General features: G+C 39.1%; 1 protein-coding gene across 2 annotated transcripts; it reads left to right on the top strand.

The window, feature by feature from the left end:
- The first annotated feature begins 371 nt into the window (after positions 1–371).
- LOC116730282 (TNF receptor-associated factor 2-like) lies at positions 372–17561 on the top strand. 2 transcript variants are annotated; one of them, XM_032579370.1, is made up of 11 exons: positions 373–2058; positions 3794–3872; positions 4868–4966; positions 5411–5572; positions 6232–6306; positions 6435–6509; positions 9323–9805; positions 10112–10289; positions 10386–10534; positions 11855–12080; positions 17053–17561. In XM_032579370.1, exons 1-10 carry the CDS (start codon positions 1871–1873, stop codon positions 12071–12073), a joined length of 1707 nt encoding a protein of 568 aa, XP_032435261.1. In that variant the 5' UTR covers positions 373–1870; the 3' UTR covers positions 12074–12080; positions 17053–17561. The 2 variants fall into 2 exon arrangements, with proteins under 2 accessions (XP_032435262.1, XP_032435261.1); XM_032579371.1 differs by lacking the exon at positions 6435–6509 and having other exon boundaries at positions 372–2058.
- Positions 17562–21566: the final 4005 nt, after the last annotated feature.

Here is a 21566-nt window from a genome sequence, read left to right as displayed (position 1 = left end):
TTTGTAAGTGTTTTTTGTGGCTATTTTGTTGACTTAATTTTCGTATGAAGGTATATATAGAGTCTAGGCAAAAAATGCCTAGACCTCCTGCTGCTGAAGTTTGCAGTGTAGTTGTCATAGTTTCAACAGTTGTACTAATGCTAAATGGGATAGTAACCAAAATGAAAAAGCTGCGTGGAAAAATAGGCACACCTTTTCTGTTTCCAGGGAATTTTAAAGTACAACAGGTGCCTCCAATTAAACTGACATGATTATCAATATGACCACCTCAAAGTTTGCTGGTGTGGCGCATATGTGTATGCTAAAGATGAAAGACATCACCAATGACCACAGATCATCAACATTTTACTCTTGCATTATATGATCATTTCCAAACTACTTGATGCCTGTCATTTTTCAGGGAAAAAAAATATTCACACAAGGAAAACATTTCAGACTGTAGCTAACCTTTTGATGAGTGACTGTCCTCTGAGGGTCAGTCCATGGCTAAACCTTGCATTTCACAGGGAAATGAACAAGACAAAAAAAACCAAGATCTACAAACTGACTCTACTGGCCCGAAATTGTCAACAGTGTGGTGTGGTGGAGATGGATCTAAATTCAGTCTAACAACGAGGATGGTAATTTGTCAAATGAACTTGTAAAACTGAAGAAAAGGCACAAGATCAATGACAGACAATCTTCTGAGAACAAAATATCAAGGCAATGGTGAACAGGTCAGGCACAGAGTTACAAGTAACCTGATATGTTTAGTAACACACAGTGGATGACGGAGGAGGAAGATGATTCAGATATAAAATGACAGGCACAACACAAAAAGAATTTGAAAAAGAATAAGTATATCTTTCAACCACAAATACAGTGTGCTTGACCAAAAGGGAATCAACAGGAATGTATTTATGAAGGGCACCAAATTTGGTTAAAATAAAGAAACATCATGTCAGCACAAACACCATGCTGGAAGCATAATGATTTCAGCTTGTTCTACAGCTATAGAGGATCTTCAAGTCATAGGCAGCATCAAAACATTCTAGAGACAAATATCTGACAGCTGAAACTTGGACAAAATCTGTCATCCATTGGACAAAATCTGTCATCCATTGGACAAACATCCCAAACACTGCCGCAAATCCACAACAGAATAGTTGAAAAAGAAGATTGGAGCAATTACAGTGGCCTAGTCAAAGTCTGGACCATAAGCTGATAGAAATGTGTCGGCAGGATCTTAAAGGAACTCTCCAACATGGATGTTAGCAAACTTAATTGTATAAGATAGAAAATCTATGGATCATTGGAGCAGAAGGTGGTTCCACAAGCTACTGATGGGGTGTACTAGCATTTCATACATGGATGTTGCATTTTGGATTCATTTCAGTTTATTAAATAACAAAAATCTAGAGTATGTTATGTTTTTGTACAGGTTAGATGATCCGAATAACAAATAGCAGATCATTTTCATTATGTCCTGATACATTGGAAACAAATTATGTTCCACGCAGGCTCGAACAGGTCACTCCAACAGGCCCTTACTTTGAAGACTCAGAATTGACACTGCTTCCGAGATGATCACCTCTCCTCAGGTCCAATCCATTGAGCCCAGTCCACTCCACCGCAGCGTGCTTCCTGATGCTCCGGCTCTCTCGGGCTTGCATCCTCAGCTGTCACTGCCGTCTCACTCAAACGCCTGCTCCGTGCACGTGAGCGGCAGACGTCGTTATGGGCTCGTAAACATAAGCAGGTACACACGTTTTAATAAATTTGCCAAAAAGCAATGAGTCACTGCTGGCGGTTATTTCGAAAACTACACCAGTCGGTGTTTGTTGTCTTGAACACACCCCGCTGAGCCCCCCGATATTGTTCAAGGGGAATAATGGCTGCACAAGAGCCGTCTCCACCATCTTCCCTGGAAGGCAACAAGCCGGGCTTCCCAAAGAAAATTCTGGCCAACAACCTGGAGGACAAGCATCTGTGCAACTCGTGTCAGAAAATCCTGCGGAGGCCCCTGCAGGCCCAGTGCGGCCACCGCTTCTGTTCGTTCTGTTTCAACAAGCTGGTGAGGTGAGTGGTGAGTGTGGGGGCTGCTAGTGGAGGGAGCTAGCTGGAGTGTGTGGAGCCCACCGCCAGACTCCATTCACACAATTCACGTTTTAACTCTACTCCACCGGTTATCACGGGAAGCGCTTTATAGGATTAAAAATGAATAACGTCAAGGGAATTAGAGGGGGGATATGGCGTACGGCTAATTCACAAACACTGTCTGAGCCAAGAGAAAATCTCGACCTGAGTGATGAGCTGGTTGTGTGTTTTCATTGATGAGGCTGGTTTGGAAGTGAAAAAGGTGAAAAGTTTGGCCCGACGTGAAGGAAATAAAATCACTATCAAATCGCTTTGCATGCCGAATATACCAGAAGGTTCGACTCTTTTATTCCATTAATTATACCCCACCAAAGCTTTAAATACAACTTCAATGTTTAAAATTCGGCATTTTTGGAATGGAGTTTGGGCTGTCTATTTAAATTTGGAATAACGTATTTACTCTAACCAGAAGCAACATATACTGCTTCCATTTTTATCTTGAAAAGAAATCGGCAGTAGGACTTCAAATGATACCGTTATATGTTCGTTATTGAATACAATAAATTAAAAATAATCCCATATTGGTTTTCTTTTTGGAGTGACGGTGAGCTGAGAATGAGATCACCCGGTTTCCAGTCTGAAAGTGCGCATGTGTAGGATGGAATGGCACTTTTCCCATTTCTTTGCTGTCCTTTAGTCGCAAAAAGGAAAAAATGTCAACAAATCATTATCAGAGTGTGTGATTAAATATAGCTGAGATGCTGTCACAGCTTTGCAATAACAACTATCAGAGTATAAAGAAACACAAGAGTTCTCATTTGAGTTCTCCCGTAGGACTAAAAACGGAAACGTACCTAATTCTGGGTCAATGTCAGTCGGTGAATAATAAACTCACTACTGAAGTACTCTCTAATCGACGTATCTAATAAGATTTCTTGACAAGCGGTGAGTTGCTAAAGATATTAAAGTTAAACAATGTTACTGGCAGTATGACAAAAACATTTACGTGCAGAATCAAAAAAAGTCTGCACCTTGTAAAAAGAACTGGAGAGAGATGGCAAAATCTAAAGTTTAAAATGTTTTGATAATTATGATCCAAAGTTGCTGGAAAACCTATTACACTTACTTTACAGCTTTGTTGGTATATCACATAAAATTTCAAAACGCAAGTTTGCATCTGTAACCTGAAAAAAATTAGTGGTGTGTCTGTAAGGGTGTGTGACTACCGGTAATTATGTTTAATCATTTTAATTGAAAACTATACAAAGTAAGCAAGATTTTCAATAATAAAAAAAAATACTTCTGCTGCTAAATTATTGAATAAATAGACATATGAGTTTATCAACAGCTGAACCCCCAGTGGGCAAGAGAAGCAGCTTTGTCATCCATCACTGCTGTTTGCGGATGCTTTACATTTGTACCAGAAACGCGCAAATGCAAAGGTTCCTGTCAGAAACTTTGTATATGAAAAAAAATAGAATAATTTCATTAATATTTTAACAAGTTAATTTATATGAAATTAATTCATCCTGGCCCTCGATCTAAAAAGGTTTCAGGTATGAATGCTTTTGCATGTCGAAGTACAACAGCTTTGTATTATTATTTATTTCTTATATTTTTTGGTAATTCTCCTGTGGAAATAGTATGATGTATTGACAGGTTGTTAAAAGCAGATGAAACGGTAGTATTGTGTGTTTATCTATTTTCCCTCTCCTAGTTCTGGACCACAGAAATGCAGTGCATGCATCAAGGAGGAGTTGTTTGAGGAGCCCACCTCCATTCTCAAGCCTGGCGGTGTAAGGACATTGAACCTTCCTTTTGTTTGCTGTAATGTTTCAGATATTTGGTCCTTACCTGAGATTACCACCACAGCAGGTCAACTTCAGGCTCAGTTTAAGTTTTAGTATCAAAAAGCTCAGCTCTTACACATGTCTGTCACTATGGTTACATTGACTAAGTTTGCTAGGGAATCCCATTGGTTAACTTTTATTTACAAGGGATTGCCTAGACTCCTGCTGGCCTATATTTGTACTGCAGTCACACTGAGAAATGTTGAGTGTTATACTTCTCGTTCACATGATTTGCGGCTTCTTTCTCCTCGGACTGAATTGGGTAATAAGGCTTTCGTTCACTCTGCTCCCTCTCCTTGGAACTTGCTACAAGAAATGTTGAGATTGACTGAATTCATCTCGTTTAGTTCTTTTACACCCAAACTAAACGTTCTTGAGCCCTATTCAAAGACAGGTAGCTGTTTTTTTCTTTTCTTTTTATAGCTTGTCATTTTCTTATAACTGTGTAATTTTTCTATATTGTATTTGTTGCTGCCTCTTGGCCAGGACTCTGTTGAAAAAGAGGTTTTTAATCTCAATCTCTATTTATTCTGATTAAATAAAGGTGAAATAAAAAAAAGGATCAGTAGTAAGGTTGAACTAGTGTTGAACATATTTTCTTGATGGGAGGCAGAATATATGTGGATGTAAAACCCTAAAAATAAAAACAACCCTGAGAGTCAACAGAGGAGCGTATCAGTGTTTTCTGGGTTTCCGATCCAGTGCTGCTCGGCTTGGATCGAGTTCTACAAAACTTTTTGATTACTCTGTAATTGTTGCCACAATAATAATAAAATAAAAAAACGGAAGCTGCAACTCTGGTTCTGTTGTCTATCTTTATATGTGGTGAAGAAATTAGAGCCAGGGGAGAAAAGTGAGCTCCCAGTGTTGTGTCCATCGGTAAACCGATGCAGAGAGTTTGTAACTCTACACAGCGGTAACAGCCGTTTTCTCCTGTCCAGGCGTTCCCAGACAACGCAGCTCGGAGAGAGGTGGAGGCCTTGGCAGCAGTTTGTCCTAATGAAGGATGCACATGGACTGGAACCGTCAGAGAGTTTGAGGTAAATCCCAGAGCATTATTTCCCTCTGGGGCCAACCACACCCTTCATCTCTTATTGAGGATTCTGACAGATTAGTCCTTTCAAAAAGAAATAAATCTATTTGAATCATCCATTTATTTCACCAGACCCAGCTCATAAATAATATGTTTATGTTTATAAATATGAGGAATTTGGATAATTCAGTATAAAGCAGCAGTTTACCAGAGGCTTTGCATTAACATGCACCAATCAGTCATCAAGAGGTCAACAAAGGCTTTTGATCTGATCTGATTGGTGGTCAAATAGAAAAAAAATCTAATTATTTATTTCCTGTTTGTTAAACGCAACAAAGCTAAAATCTCCCACCATTTTGGATCCATGAGCACATCAAAGGCATGAACTGTGATGCACTTTTGAAGGAAATAAAGAAGTGGTAAGAAAACTGCTGCTTTTGGGCCCCTGCAGGCGAGCCATGAGGGCAACTGTGACTTCATGATCATCATGTGTCCGTCGTGCAAAGAGCTGATGAGAGCCAACGAGCAGGAGCGCCACAACGAGCGAGAGTGTCCAGAGAGGACACTGAACTGCAAATACTGCAAAGAGCCGTTCCTCTTAAAGAACATCAAGGTGAGGATTAAACAACTAAACACTATTCATGATGTGCTGCTTGTGTGTACCTGCGCTAGGAGTTACCAAATACGGTCATCCTCAGAAACACTGGGCTGCCAGGAAGCTGAAACCATTTCATTGAACATATTCATGGTTTGGATTCATGAATAATGAATACTATGATTAGTCATGGTTTTGAAGAATCATGGACATGCCATAATAAAGGTACTATCATATTGGTCATATCATCATATGACTATGTGACAGATCATATTGTAAATTATCTATCACAGATAAATCATAGACAATAATCATTTGTCGTAGTTCATTTTACACTTAGTTTGGCCATTTATTCCATTGAAACTCCATCCAATCGGGAGAAAATGGTAGTGACATGCAAATTGTGGTTCTTACAGTTGTTAATGTTGCACACACTAATAATGCAGTAAAGATACTATCATTATGTTTTGTGCAGCTTTAAAAATATTTAACTTTTTTCTTTTGGCTCCATATAAAATTTGAATGAACAATGCTTTTCATCTGCCGTTGTTCATAAAGACTTGCTAAGGGCAAATAAGTACAACTTGAATTTCGAATGTGAAATTTTAAAAGGAAATACAGTTTTGCGCGTCTTCCTGAGAGCAAATGTTGTGAACTGATGTGTGGTGTCGTTTTAGGCTCATGATGAAATCTGCCCCAAGTACCCAATGATCTGTGAAGGCTGTGCAAAGAAAAAGATCCCCCGTGAGAAGGTATCCTGGCCGTTTCCGCTCTCCTCCATTCTTCAGTTTGATGAACCTCTCTCTGCTCTGAGCTTGAGATCAAACTCTCTGACATTCTTTACGCCATTGGCTTCTTTCATTTTTGTTTTGTTTTACAGTATGTGGACCATATTAAGTTCTGCAGTAAATTTAAAACACCATGCAGATTTCATGTTGTTGGCTGCGATACGTCTGTAAGTAGATACTTTTGTCACAAATTGCTATATGTGCATGACTGCCTACTGTGATAACTATTCCATCATTAATAACTTGGCAAAATGAAATACATCATACTACAGACATATTCAAACAAAAAGGCCAGGTAAACATTTTTAAGCTAAAAATGTAGCATTTTTGACTATTTCAGTAAGTTTGCCAAGTTATTGAAAAATATTTCTTGGAGAAGATGTTGCTCCTGGAGGATAAAAAGGGACAAAATCAAGAAAAATAAACTCATCCTTAAGATATTAATTAAATGTACCATGATGTAAACAAATGTTGACAAAATATCATTAAATTATTAAAATGCAAACTTACAATAGCCGATGCCAATAATTAATTAAATGTGTATTTAATTAAGTCATGGTTCCTGATCCTGCAGGAACCATTTCATCATGAAATAGTTTTCTGTTAAACTTGCCTATCACATTCAAGGGCGTATTAAAGATGCTTAATGTAGTGTAAAATTAGGTGGAATTGCCCTTTAGCCATTTCTTGAATCAGAAGCTGCAAACAAAAGCTAACTTCTGCTTCATGGCATAGCGATATGCCTATAGCCCCCGCCCTCGACTTTGATAGGCTGGGCACAGAGAATTATTTCATCATAACCCTGCAGGAACAGGAGACGTGAAATAACTGAATACACATTTAAATATCTGCATAAGCTAGTGTAAGTTTGGATTTTAACAATTTAATGACATGTTTGTTAAATTGATTGCCATATAAATGGTTATTATAACGATTGAATGATGTATTTATTAATGTTGTCCCTTTTAGTCTTCCGTAGTTGCTACATGTCTGCTAAATCTTGCACTGTTGGCTTTAAAGCTGCTCTTTATGCAATGTGACAATGACGCAGCAGTTTTTTTTTGACATAGGCAAGATGGCTCATTGCCCAGGGTGGCATTTCCATAAGGGGCTTATGAGTAGCCAAAAACAAAGAATAGAAAACTGTTATTTTAATTGAATGACTTGAATATTATTTAGATTCCAGGACTTTTCCTCAGATATTCATGGAAAAATGACCACTGATCACCTCGTTCACAGCAACGAGGAGGATTACATGTGTTTAGGTTTATCTGGCATAAATCAACAGGGGTAAAATAAACAGTAGGGGTCTAAAACTTTTTCTGTCTTGCAAATATTTTATTTACGGTGAAACTCATACATTTTTTATTTATTATTTTATGTAATAATATTTTTGACCTTGTCAAACCCATCCTTTTATTTAGAATGTTAGAGAAAACTGGACTGATCAGATTACTAATCACACCAACTATATTTAGTACTATCTGTTGTGTTAAGAAGCTCTTCAGCCAAACAGTATTTGGTGTCATAGTCACTGTTTTAACTTGGTATTGATCACAAATCAGTGATCAATAGTGTTTTGGTTTTATTCCACTCAGTGATCATGATGAATCAAAGGCATTTCCTGTCTTTGGTTGAAGCCACTGCTGAATGCTGCTGCATGAACTCCCCAGCATGATGCTTCCACCACCATTCTTTATTCTAATGTGGGACTAAATTTATTTATAACAAGCTGCTGTGTGCTGTTCACTCAGTCATGTGGTTTAAACCACCATTTTAGCTAAGGACAACTTAAGAGTTTTTGAAAGATGCTGAAAAATAAGAAGCAAAAATTTTTTTCAGTGTAATAATCAAAGATGCCATAAAATAAGTTATTATAAAATAAAATGATCAAACCTTTGATTCTGATAACTGAACAAAGCTTATCAGCTACCATGTTAGATTATTGACTGAATCAGATCATGAGTCATTTGTGAAAAACCTCATGGATTTGTGGCTTCCTAGCTAATTGTTACAGCTGTTGTTTTTTCCTTTCATCTGTACCTGTTGATAATTATGATGACTCATCAACCCTCCGCTCCCCCACCACCACTCTGAATGATTCCGGTCCCTGACATTGTGAAAGCAACTCTGACAAATCAGCTAGTCTGACCAAAAGTCTTTTTTAATTAAAACTCATAACTGATCTCTCCTAGAATCTTACTTTAACATTAACTCATTGTATTTTGGTTGGAACCCAGACTATAAAGCCTGCCTGATTTAAGATCCATGAATTATGTGTCACTAGTGAGTTTTTATTCAGCTTGATGAATGTTCTACAAAACAATCGTAACTGTGAATTGTCTAAGAGAACAATTAAACTTTTTAAAGTTTAGGTAAAATCTACTTTTTTGAGTAATAATATTAAAATGTTATGCCCTCATCAAACAACATGCTTAGAGCTCGTCCTCGGAGCTGCAGTTTCCAAGCTTCCTCTTCACAGAGCAGTCCTCCCCTGTGACTCCACCACTCAGCTCCTTCAGACTAGCCAGCAGCTGTTAGTGGAACTGAGCATCTGCTATACTTATTATAGGAGCTACGTCTCAGAGCAGCTCTGGTAAAAATGTTGTTAAAGGGTTAATAGAGGAGCCATGTTGTGATGACTTTCTGACGGCGAAGTTTCAGAAACAGCAGGAGTTGCTTAAAGAGACAGAGACTCAATTTCAAAGCATTAAATTATGAAGTCATTTTTCTTTTAAGTCCTATTTGATATTTATTGCATTTTTTAACAACTGAAGTTAACATAGTTACTTGATTGTGCTATAAAATGGTACTATATATCTGGAAAAAACAAAGAACTGCCCCTTTAATTCATTGTGTATTTCATTATGAACCGGCTCTGCCACATAATCTTACTGTCTTCTTTTGTTGTTTATACAAATCTTTAAAGAGATAAACTGTTTATATTCTTAATTTTACAGTTTCTATTTTTGTTTCCAAGGTGGAGAAAGAGAAGATCCACGACCACGAGCGGCAGTGTTCGTACGAGCACCTCAACCTGCTGCTGCATTTCATCATGGGCATCAAGGTGAGTCTGGAGAGCCTCCAACCGCAGACCTTAGAGGTGGCCAGCCAGAAGCTCCAGGTGCTGCACCAGTCCCTCAGAGAGCTGGAGCTGAAGATGAGCCAGCTGGGCGGGGGCGGCCCCGCTCCCGTGCAGGGTGCATGCGCTCTCACCCTGGCCACGTCCTTCACCCCTCTGCCCAGCGCCATGGGTGCCGCCCTGGAGCTGCAGCTCCAGAGCGAGAAGACCAAGGTGGCTGAGCTGAGCCGGCGCTGCCAGGAGCTGGAGCTGAAAGTGAACACGTTTGAAAACATCGTCTGCGTCCTGAACCGGGAGATGGAGCGTTCCTGCACCACCATGGAAGCCTACAACCGCCAGCACAGACTGGACCAGGACAAGATTGAGCTTCTCAGCAACAAGGTATGAATGAGCCCTGGATGCCTCTTTACATACCCAGTAACACCACATCGTAGCCCATAACACCATAACATACTTAGTAACACTACATCATACCCTGTCAGTTTAGGTCCATGGTCATGTCTTGGTATGGAGTTGCGCCATACTCTTTCCATTTTCAGATAATGGGTTGAAATATCTTTCAAGAACCTGACCCTGCTTTAAGTTTCTCCAGAGATCCCTCCCTCACCCGTCTGCTGTGTTCCTTGGATTTAGCGGATTGAAAGTATCCAGCTAAAATGGTCTTATTCCTCTGGTGCTTTGGTGCAGGTCCGTCAGCTGGAAAGGACGGTCAGCCTGAGGGATCTGTCCATCGTGGAGATGGAGGGGAAGATGAGGGAGATGTCTGCAGCCACCTACGATGGCGTCTTTATCTGGAAGATCTCTGATTTCACCAAGAAGAGGCAGGATGCCGTGGCTGGCCGCGCTCCTGCTATGTTCTCTCCCGGTCAGCATTCCATCCGGAGATGCTCTCACCAAGCGCTTCTGGCCTGGAATAACCAAGATCTTCACACTCACTCAGTTGCTTGATCTTGTCTTCCAGCGTTTTATACGAGTAAATACGGCTACAAGATGTGCTTACGAATCTACCTGAATGGTGACGGGACGGGCCGTGGCACACACCTGTCTCTGTTCTTTGTGGTGATGAGAGGACACAGCGACGCACTCCTTAAGTGGCCTTTCAATCAGAAGGTAGAAGTCTTTTTAAAAAATTTTTTTGATCAGTTTAAACATCATGTTGCCATTTTTGAACAGAATCCAAATAAATTCAAACCAGCTGTAGGACTCTCCATCTAGACTGGAACCAGGCTGCCTGGACAGGCCAAAATTATTTGCTTGATCTTTGGTTCCAGGCTTTTGTGGGATGTTTAATAAGCCTATAATACATCCAGCACAGAGAACACCACAACAGAGTGTACGATATAAAGCTGTATTAATCTACTTATATCTTATATTATAATCTACTAAATAGAGGAGTAGACAGCTTTCCCTGTTGAGGAACAAAAGAAAGTAAGGTGCAAAGCAGACGCTCATCAGACTGTAACAACCACAGCATACAGTAAATGCTTCTATCAATCACACATCCTACATGATTTGCACTTTTCTCATCCTCTGGTTACAACAAATAAAATTCAGTTTCCATTGTGCAGCTGTATTTACTAGGGTTACCGGGAGAAAGCCTCTTTCCTTTAAAAACAATATGGCAGCAAGATGCATGTTGGCTAAGTTGCATCTGAATGAACGACATTGTTCTGGAACAATTTGCTTTGAAGAAATAAGACAGAAGTAGATGTATTTGGACATGGTGGAAGGCAAGGTGGAAGTTTTTAGAAACAGAACCAGGACAAACACGTCTCACCAAGTGTTAAGCACCATAGTGGAGGGCTGTAGACCTGAGCTTGTTTGCAACCACAGGTGGAACATGAATCCTTTGTGCACTAAAGTGTTTTACGGTCATAAATTCAGGCAATAGCTGAGACAGATTATCTGTCTGTTACAAACTGTCACAACATGGTGACAGTTTTAACAAATATGTAAAAAGGTTACATACCACAGCTTTAGAGAAAGGTCTACAAGCTGTTAACTCTTGAGATGTACTTAATTTTTCATTCAGAGCATTTTTATTTTGCCTTCGCTCTAAATAAATGACTGAGAAGTCTATTGTGGGCTCTTGTTCTCCTGAGGTTACTTCAAAGACCAGATAAGTTTTCTATTATGCCCTGAAATTGAAAGAGGGCTGTTTCCTGAGGGTTTTACCCTGATATTCTGATTTGCTCTAGGTGTTAAAAAAACAGATCCCAGAAAACTGAAACCTGCAATAGAAATGCACCTTTAGTGGGATTCGCATTATTAACCTTAGTTCAGTCTGATCTGTAGAGGATAGTCTTATGTAGTCCAAACTCTGCTGCACTAATCTCTAATACCGGCCTGCAAACAGTGAAACAAAAGCTGCCTCAGCTCCAGGTTCCCCGTTGAAGCTGCTGTTGGGTAATACTTGTACCATCTGTGTAGGTTACCCTCATGCTGCTTGACCAGAACAACAGGGAGCACATAATCGATGCCTTCCGGCCCGACATCTCATCTTCGTCCTTCCAGAGGCCCGTCAGCGACATGAACATCGCCAGCGGCTGCCCGCTCTTCTGTCCTCTGTCTAAGCTGGACTCCAAAAACTCCTACATTCGTGACGACACCATCTTCATAAAGGCCATCGTCGACCTCACTGGGCTCTAGAGAAATCGTAAGAGCAGAAATCCCAACTTTGCCTTTTGTTGCGACTAACCTGTTCATCAACCAGCCTTTGTATTAGCAGTAACCGGCACTTCTCGGGGGGGTGTTGTCGTTTGGTTTTGCAATCAGTTGTTGTTGACAATATGCAAGATATAATTTTTTCTTTGTTGGCTATTCAAGTCCTTCAGTCTATGTTTTACCAATCAGAAGGAGTTTTTATGCATCAAAGTTGTGACTATTCACCAAAGTGACTGCAGAACTTTAAACAGCATTTTTACTAACCAAGGCATTCCAACAACTGTGTAGTGTACTATGTGAAACAAGCCGATTATGCCCACCTCATTAATCCCTCATGCACATGTTGAAGGTCCTGGTGCTTCAGAAGGAGCTCACCTTCAAGGTTTAAAGGAAGCTTTCCTGTAGACACTAGTTAACGCTCTTGTTATTACTAGTTATAACCCAAAAAATGGGAATTTACTAACCGCTAAGATAACTAACAAACACACAAGTCCCTGAAAATATTCAGCTTCTTTAATGACTCTCATTAAGTCTTCTGTGATCGTTCCACCAACAAGATTGTTTTTCTGCTTCCACAAGTTTCCTTCCGTCTTAACTAGCTGGTTCAGGATTAATTGAAGGGTTTAATAGAGAAAATAACCACATGTGAGTCAAGCTGAAAAGAAAGTGGTCTGAGTTAATTAAAAATAAGAAAATGTGAGTTAATAAAACCAAAAACTATCTAGATATTTCTTTTGTCCCAGATGCCGATCCGAGTGGTTCTGGAACAGGTGTTCCTGGATTCAGACTTTCAGTCAGATCCTCTTTGTAATCATCGCCTTGTTTGCAAACTCAGTAGCTTTAAGGAGGAGAAAATGAACAACTTGTCAGCTGTATTATGTGGTCTAAGTTGGTTTGATGATCGTGAAGCAGTTACAGTAACAAGCCGCTGCAGTCTCAGCATTAATATGCTGCTTGCTTAATGAAAGCCAACATAATGTTCTGGTAACACGTGAGCTAAAACACTTGTAGTTTCATATGTGTTTATAGTTACTGTATGTCTGAGTCCACATACAGTATGCACATTTCTCCTGCTGGTCTTGTTCTCTGTTTTGATGTGACTTGTTGATAGTTTGGCATTCAACATATTTCAAAAGTCATGTTCATGAAATCAGCGCTTTGCTTTGAAGGTGGTGTAATCTAATAGGACTTCAGACTTATTTAAGTAATACGTTTAATACAGGTGTGCAAGCTATGCACAAGGAAAAATAGGCCACGCTTTTAAAACAATTGGGAGAAAAGCAACCAAAGAAATTTAATCACCAAACGTAGAACCCAGATGGTCCATTCTGGATAGATTGTTTGAACGAAAAGGAGATCAGAGCTTCTACATCTGAAAGGAGAAATGGAAAACTGAAAAAGTTTATGCTAAAACTAAAACTTCTAAAATACCTGCCCGGGTCTGATTGTTATCAGACCTTTGAGTTAACGCCACCAAATAAACAATCTTCAATCCAATCGAAATACACTCTGTTACATTTATCATATGGGTGGATTGGAGGTACAGGCCATGATGTTATTCAGACAGTATTTCCATATTTTAACACCAGTGACCGATGCTTAATAACATTTTAAATGCGTTTCAAACATTTCCTCTAAATTCATATTTATCGAGTGGCAGTTTGAGCGACATGTTGTAGGCAGTTGCCCCGGCGGAAACGCTGAGTGAAGATCAGAGGATGGATCCCAGACATGCCAGACGAAATGAATTGAACTTGATGGAGTCTGGTTAGTGTCATATTTTGGGTTCGCATTGTGAAAAAAAAAGAGCATCACCTGCCACGTTGATCACCCAGACGCCACATACAGTTCTGGTTGGTTGTACAATGAAATCCATCCGATTTGGTCAGTTCTTTCTGACTGCTTCACTTGGTGCCAGCGATCTATGCACCAATACCCCATCAGGTGCATAAAGTGATTTTATCATCTTAATTCCATCTGTAGAATTGTTTTTTTTGCATTATAAATGATACACTATGTATTTAAACATTGCTGATGATTGACAATACAGAGAGGCAGATTATAAAGTCTACAGTCAAGGCAATAGATCAGACCACTATTGGCTGTTGTGCTCACTGTTGTGTACTATCTAATATTTGGTGATTTCATCATTCTTATTTTATATTTCTCTCATAAGCTTTGCTCACAGTGTTGTCAGAATTTCTCACATACTGTTGCATAACAGCGATTGGTCCGTGTCCGGCTCTGCTGTTCTTGAGGAATCATTTGTTGAACGTCTCTTGAATCCCATCAGTTCTGTCTGCAGTTCTTCTGCTGCTAACATTCCTCTCTATGTGTCTTTCCAGTTCCTTTCCTCTGAAAGAAATTCTATGGTGTGAAGTATGAATCAAGCCTTGGTTATTATTTTGTTGCCTTTGGTTACACTGAATAAAGGTGGACAGAGAGTTATGGACTGCTGATGGTCTGTAACAGCGTTATAATCTTCCAACACTTTCTCTCGAAACTATCCCTTCCTTAAAAAAAGTAGTTGAAGACATTGACAACATGTAAAAGATTCAAACTTTCTCTAAAAGGGCAACAGGAAAATACAAATCAAAGCAAAAATAACCAGAAAGATGACTTCAGAGATGCAGTACAAATGGAGACTGCAGGCTGAAATGAATTGATGTTATTGAGTTCTGGTATTATTTGAATGTTCCAACTTTCCAGTTGGAAACATTTACAGTTTCATGGGATTTTTGTTGAGTTGAAACTCGGGGTGCACCGATGACAGTTTTCCAGCAGATTACTAATCTTCAAAAAGCTTGATCTGCCGATTCCAATGTTGGCTGAAATGTTTTGTGTCTGAAATGTTGCTAAATTTAGCAAGGAAGTCACTGAGTTGGTAACAGTAGGGTGACTATAGGTAACTACAAATTTGCAAACATGACCAGTCTATCACTCAAACATGGCTCACAGCAGAGCTAAAGAGGACAGTGGCTGATTTTTAAGACCTTTGCTGATAAGATAAGATCGACTTCACATGTAAGCATCAACTGATCACCAAACTCCCCAAGTGAAGGAAATTGGCACTGATAAATCAGTGCACCCCTAGCTGAAACACTTGTTTCCAATCTCTACAAATATATTTTTCTTGATAAAGCTATCAGGGCATACAGTGAGGTCAAAGTGTGTGTCACCTTACTACATGTCTTCTGGTGTTGATTTCTTTTATTTTTGTTACACTTGCATGTTTCAGAGCGTCTTAATATCAGATGGAGATAAACCGAGTAATTACATATAAGCAGTTTTCCAGAAAAGTAATCACCCCCCGGAGCTAGAACCATCATGGGTTTGATTCAACTGAAAATGAGTGTTTTGCAAAACTCCAGAGGATCTTTGGTTAAATATTTTCATTCAGCCACATTGGAACATTCAGGATTTTTAAATGGCACTTAAATATAAATTTTGACTAGGCCACTTTGAAATAATTTATTATTATTATTATTATTATTATTATTATTATTAATAATAATAATTTATTTTTTTTTTTTAGCAAAGTTGAACTTTCTTGTGGGCTTTGGGTTATTTTTCTGCTGCATAACCCATGTGTGCTTGAGCGTAAGGTCATGACCCTAACCCTAACCTTGGACCTAACCCTATAGCAGCAGGAAGCAGCCCCAGGAATCACACTGCCACCACCATGTATGATCTCAACATCCACAGGATGTTCTTCTAGAAGTCCTTTTGGTCAGAATGATTTTTTCCTTTTTTTTCTTTTGTGAGAGGAGTCTTTGACCCTGAAATTCCTTAGATCAGGGCTTGGTGTGTTTTGTTGTTGTTTTTTAGGTGCTTTGTCCAGTTTCCTGTTGTCAGATGAGTTTTATGTAATTTTCTTTTTTTTTTGTTATTGTATTCTTAAAAGTGAGTCAGGCTCGGCTGAGGCTAGGGCAACCAAGATGAACCAAGCATTATGGTTAATCACTGTTGATTCATAATTAACAAAGGGGGTGAAGAAGCTTTTGCATAAAGCGATCAGTTTGCTCTGGATTGTTTTTTCTTTCCATAATAAAAAAAAATCAATTTTGGAAAGCTGCATTTTGTAGATTATCAGGTTATCATTACCCGGTATAAAAATTTGCAAGACATATCTGAAACATTTAAGAGGAACAAAAACCAGAAGAAAAATCCAGTTTTACGCAGCACTGTAGGAATGGAAAAAGAACCTGATTATCTTCCTTATTATCGACTCGTCTTCTCCACCTTGTAAGCGACCTACTTTCCTAGAAAAAGAAGTGCCTGTATTTATGTTCTGTAATCTTGGAATATTTTTAAATGTGCTTTCCTGTATGATTAAGCATAACAGTATATTATGAACATTGGGTTTTAGAACATCTTATCCTTCAGAATTGTATTGCTTTTATGGGGTTTTTTTGTTGTTTTTTTTAAAATTTACAACATGTTCTAAAATCTCTTGTGACCTTGAATGTTTTTCTTTGCGTCCGGATAGTGGTGAATGTTCAGAGTGAGGCTGGTGAACCAGCATGCTTTTAGACCTCAACACACACTGATCCATCTCTGTGCATGAGAGGCTTCAGTCAGACATGATGCAGAATGTTGGCCACTGGTTCACATCGTTGGCCAGGTTCTTGTGTCCTTTATATGATTTCACTATAGTATATGATACAAAGTAAGAGGGAACCTTGAGGGGCAGTCGGAGAAGTAAATATATCTAAATAATGTCTGGATAATATTTATTGATTAGAAACGTTTTCTGTTGAGGTCGTTTGAAAGTGTGTTGTAGTTCATCCGGCTCATTCTTGCCAAGCTGCGTCTCCGTTCTGACCTCAGCTTGTTGCATTCTGATCCTTTCTGAAACACATTTCCGTTTCTCTTCTCGTGAGTGTTTTTGCACGTGTAGTGATCTCCGTTTTGCACGTTCCAGCAGCCTCAAACTGAAGCCCCTTTTCTTCCTGCCTATACAGTGTGTTCTGGTTGTAGCACTAGCAGATGCTCGGCTGACGTGAGCCTGGACTTCTGGTTCGTTTACAACAAAAGGGCTTCACTTTTCATCGGCATCCACCTGACGTCACATGCAGGCTTTCGTCCGCTCAGAGGCAGAACCGCGCGGCGGTTCCGTTTGAGCCAGCTGATGTTTCCGTGGGCCAGCAACGCTGACATGTAGGAAGTGCCACACTGCCTCACTGTTCTGCAACAGAATAAACAATGTTTTGATAAATACTGCTTCAGAAACTGAAACTAGTCACTTTTTGCTTTCCCTCCACCTCTGTTCCCGTGGATCTGGGTTATTCCTCTAAAGGCCTTGCTGAGATTAGGATGAAGAGCCTTCATCTGTAGCGGTGATATCAGTCGTACTCGTTCTTTCTGCTGCATTCTGTGGATAGAAAGTCATGTGTTAGTTAACTCTTTGTACAGAGGAAATTTTGTTCCATATTTGTATTTTGATTTAATAAAGATTTTAAAATGCCCTCCATGCAAAGACTCTGTATTCTAATGTCCTGATGTTTAGACAGATCAATTTTAATAAATTGGAAAATCATTGAAACATTAATTTATTTTAGACAGTGAAACATGGATCCATTATACACTCACTGATACATTTCAGGTGATAAATCAGCTCCATCATGTCAGATGAGTAAAAAACTTTTTTTTTAATGCAGAAATGTGGCCCTAGTGAAAAGTACTCAATACTTGGTTGTGGCTGAATGAACGGATAAATTACTGCATCGGTGCAGCATAGCATGGAGGAGATCAGCCTGTGGTTCTCCTGAGGTTCTGGAGCCCAGCTTGCTTTGACAGCTGCCTGCAGGTCTACTGCACTGTTGGTCTGCTGTCTATCATCTTCCTCTTAACAACAGCTCAGAGATTCTCTGTGGGGTTAAAGGTCAGAGGAGGTTGTTGACCAATCAAACACAATAACACCATGATCATTGGACTAGCTTTTGGTACCGTAGTCAGTGTGGGTCGGCACCAAGTCCAGATGGAAATCAAATCAGCCTCTCCATCCAGCTGGTCAGCAGAGGGAAGCAGGAAGTGTTCTGAAACTTCCTGCTAGAAGCTGCACTGGCTGTGGAGTTCAGAAAACCCAGTGGACCAGAACCAGCAGAGGACATGGGAACCCAAACCATCACTGACTGTGGACGCGTCACATTGGACTCCACGCTTCGTGGATTCTGGTCCTCCAAGACTCTGGGACCTTGACTTCCAGGTGATGATTTTTTTTACTTCCATCTGAAAACAGGACTTTGGAATTAAGTTCTGGTTCTCCTGGGCCCAGGTTAGATGGTTCTAATATCTCTGAAACAGTTGCAGCTTGTGTCCCAGTCGCTCTTCGACCTCTGACTCCAGCAGAATTATGAATCTCCTCTAAACTCTTGAATGGGTTTTGTTTTTGTTGCGCTTATCCCTGTTGCTGGTTCACATTTTTCTACAACACTATCATGGATCCAGCCCTCTGAACTGCCAGATTCTTCTCTATTGACCTTTCGTCTCCCTCCTGATTATGTAGACCATAAATATAAATAAAATAATATGTTCATTTTCTCACTATATTCTAATTTCCCTCCAGCAGTAAATATCCCAAAGTGCACTGGAGCTTTTGACCACATGAGGGCGCTCTGTGATTCCTTACTAATTACCATCATGCTGAGCACAACACATGACCCAATCAGTGGAAGACATGTATGACTTCATATGATTAAATAAACAAAAATAATACCAGAGCATTTTTTCAGAAACATTTTGAAGCTTAACAGGTAATAAAGTTATTTCTAATTTTTTCCCCGTCCAATCCAACAGTGAGAGAAAATATAACATTTGCTGCTTTTAATAAGGTTACAACCAGGTTTGTACTTGGATTGTTTAGTCCAAGTCCAAGTTTGCTTTCTGTATTTCTTAGTTCCTCTTCTTTTATTTAGATCAGCTATGCTTTGATTTTACTTCAGTTCAATGCTTTCTTAGTTGCTTTAGTTTCATCATTGTTCCTGCTCCTGTTCTTTAGTTACTGCTTCCTCTGTGATTCTAGTTTATTTCTTGTTGTTAGATTCTATTGTTAGATTTATTTTCTCGTCCTCTCTCTCACTCACTCATTAGTCTGGTTCCTTTGTCTCATTGTGTTTTCCGGTCTGTGTTCCTCAGATTATATTTTGCTTTGGATTTTGGCTTTCTGTAAAATTTCTGTAAGTTGTTGTTCATCATATTTTCATTATAAACTCTATTTCTCTGCTGTTCTGCATTTGGATCCTCAACCAACCACCACCAAGCATGACAGGTTTCTGCTTTAGCTTTTATTTCGCTGGATATGAAACAACGCATATGAAATGTGACAAATGTAAAAAGATCGGACATCTTTAAACTAGATTCTGCGACCAAAAAAAAAGCAGACAATAATAATAATAAAAAAAAAAGAATTTGAGATGATGAACGGGTGAGACATTTTATGGTTGCAGCTCACATTCTTTTCCTATAATATGCATCATGCAGGCATCGGGGCTTTTGGAGTTTAAGTTGGTGCCTGTAAACCAAATGAAAATAATGTGAAGCAGCCGCCCAGTCATGTCAGTGATACTTCTAGTTCTTTATTCAGAAAAGGAATGAGCACTAGTAAGTGTTCTGTAACACAATTTTTATTAATTTAGCACAAAAGGGAAACATTAAATTGCAAAACATTGCATAGATTTCATTATCTTTACTGAATTAGTAAATCAGTAAAGTCAGTAAAAAGTACTATTTCAGTTAGCCTGTTAAAATTCAGATGAATAAACTGCTGAAAATCTTGTAGTAGTTCTAAAAACGTTCTTTCTTTTTATAAATGGGATTTATAAAGACCAACATAAAGATGACAGTCAAATTATATCCAGAGGGATTTTCTTGATTGATTCTAAAGGAAGTTTGAGGTCTAATATCAGCAGATGTACGTCACGCAGTCCCAAATATGTCGACCTTCCAGCAGCGGTTCTTAGTAATTTCCCTGAAAATATTAATGTGTAACATGTCTGCTGAACATCTGGTAAAGAACTCAGAGCGTCCCACTGACAGACTCCTAAAGAAACTCTGTTCAATCCATCTCTTCTAAGAGATAGCTGACCGAGCAGCCAGCATCCAGGAAATGATGCATGACGAGCATTGAGAGAAAAGGTGAGTTCATCTTGTGGTTCAAGAAAACATCAGATTTATTCTGACTCCGAAGGTTAAAGTGAGGATGCAGCCTAAGCTAGTAACATTCAGTTTAGGTTCATGTTTCCACCCTGGCAAAAATCAGCCAAACATATCAGAAATAAAATCATTCACTTTCTGATTGTTTTACTGCAGCTGGATTTCCCTATTTTAATATTTTTATCTAATTGTCAGAACTACCGCTCAGATTGGTTCAGGCTGACAGTAGGTCAGGGCAGCAGTTTCTGTTGGGAGATAAAAACAAAAGCAAAATAAAGTAGTTGACGGAATAAAGATTTTCAGAAAACAAACAAAAAAAATGACCCCTGACACAATTATTTATGATGTCATATTAGGGCTATTGGGGATAGAAAAAAAGGAGTAGTAAATTTTGGACCAAATAGACCAAATATTAATCTCGGAAATCTTCTAGAAAAACTTGGAAGTTCAAAAGTTGAAAATTTTCGAGTTATGAAATTTTCTGAGTTTTCAACAGCCAAAAATGTTTGACTTTTGAAATGAAGAAAAATAGATACCTCACATCAACAAATAGAGTGTTGTTTGTGACTGACTGACTACATAAAAGAACTAAATAAACAGAAGCATATCCTTTGTAGCATTGACGCCATCATGCTGTGATAAATTTCAGTTTATTCAGAGGTACTGCTTAAATCAACACTTTTTATATTTAAAAAATATATATTTTTGAATTATATGTGGTCAAACATGTTAAAAGCCATGTTTGGGGGGCCCTTGCTTCTATCAGTCTGCCTTAGGGTAGCTCTGGCTACAACATAGTAGCTCACTACAGTCAGTGTGTGAATGACTCAGTGTAGTGTGAAGTGCTTTGGAGTCCTCTAGACTAGATAAAGATCTCTGCAAGTACAGACCATTGACTGCTGGTTTCCATCCCTAATTCAGAGACACTCATGCTCTCTCTATGCTTCAACATTGTGAACTAATATAGGAGAAGACATACTGTCATATTAGCAAAAGAGGATCATAGAAAATATTAAATGTTGGGTAAGCAATAATTGCAGCATCTGTAATTTTGCTGGAAAAACAATCATTTCGTAACCTTAAATTCTACCCCACTGATTAAAAGGTTTTTTGAAAACATCCTTATCAGGCATGGTAATAAAAATGGCCGGCACAGCAACAGTAATCACCCTGTGCGTGCGATCCGGATCTTAATAATGTCATTGCACTCAGTGAGCTGAGCAGGGGCTTTTGGTCTCTTATGAGGATTAACAACAAGGGATTTCCTGGAGAGAGAATTTCTCAAAGTCATTCTAGGACACGCTTCAGTGTAAATCCTCATCTT

This window comes from Xiphophorus hellerii, chromosome 12 (genome assembly GCF_003331165.1).
Source record: "Xiphophorus hellerii strain 12219 chromosome 12, Xiphophorus_hellerii-4.1, whole genome shotgun sequence".
In the NCBI taxonomy this organism is placed as follows: Eukaryota; Metazoa; Chordata; class Actinopteri; order Cyprinodontiformes; family Poeciliidae; genus Xiphophorus; species Xiphophorus hellerii.
The sequence above is the reverse complement of the archived record's forward strand: the minus strand, read 5'-3'. Positions and strand labels throughout refer to the sequence as shown.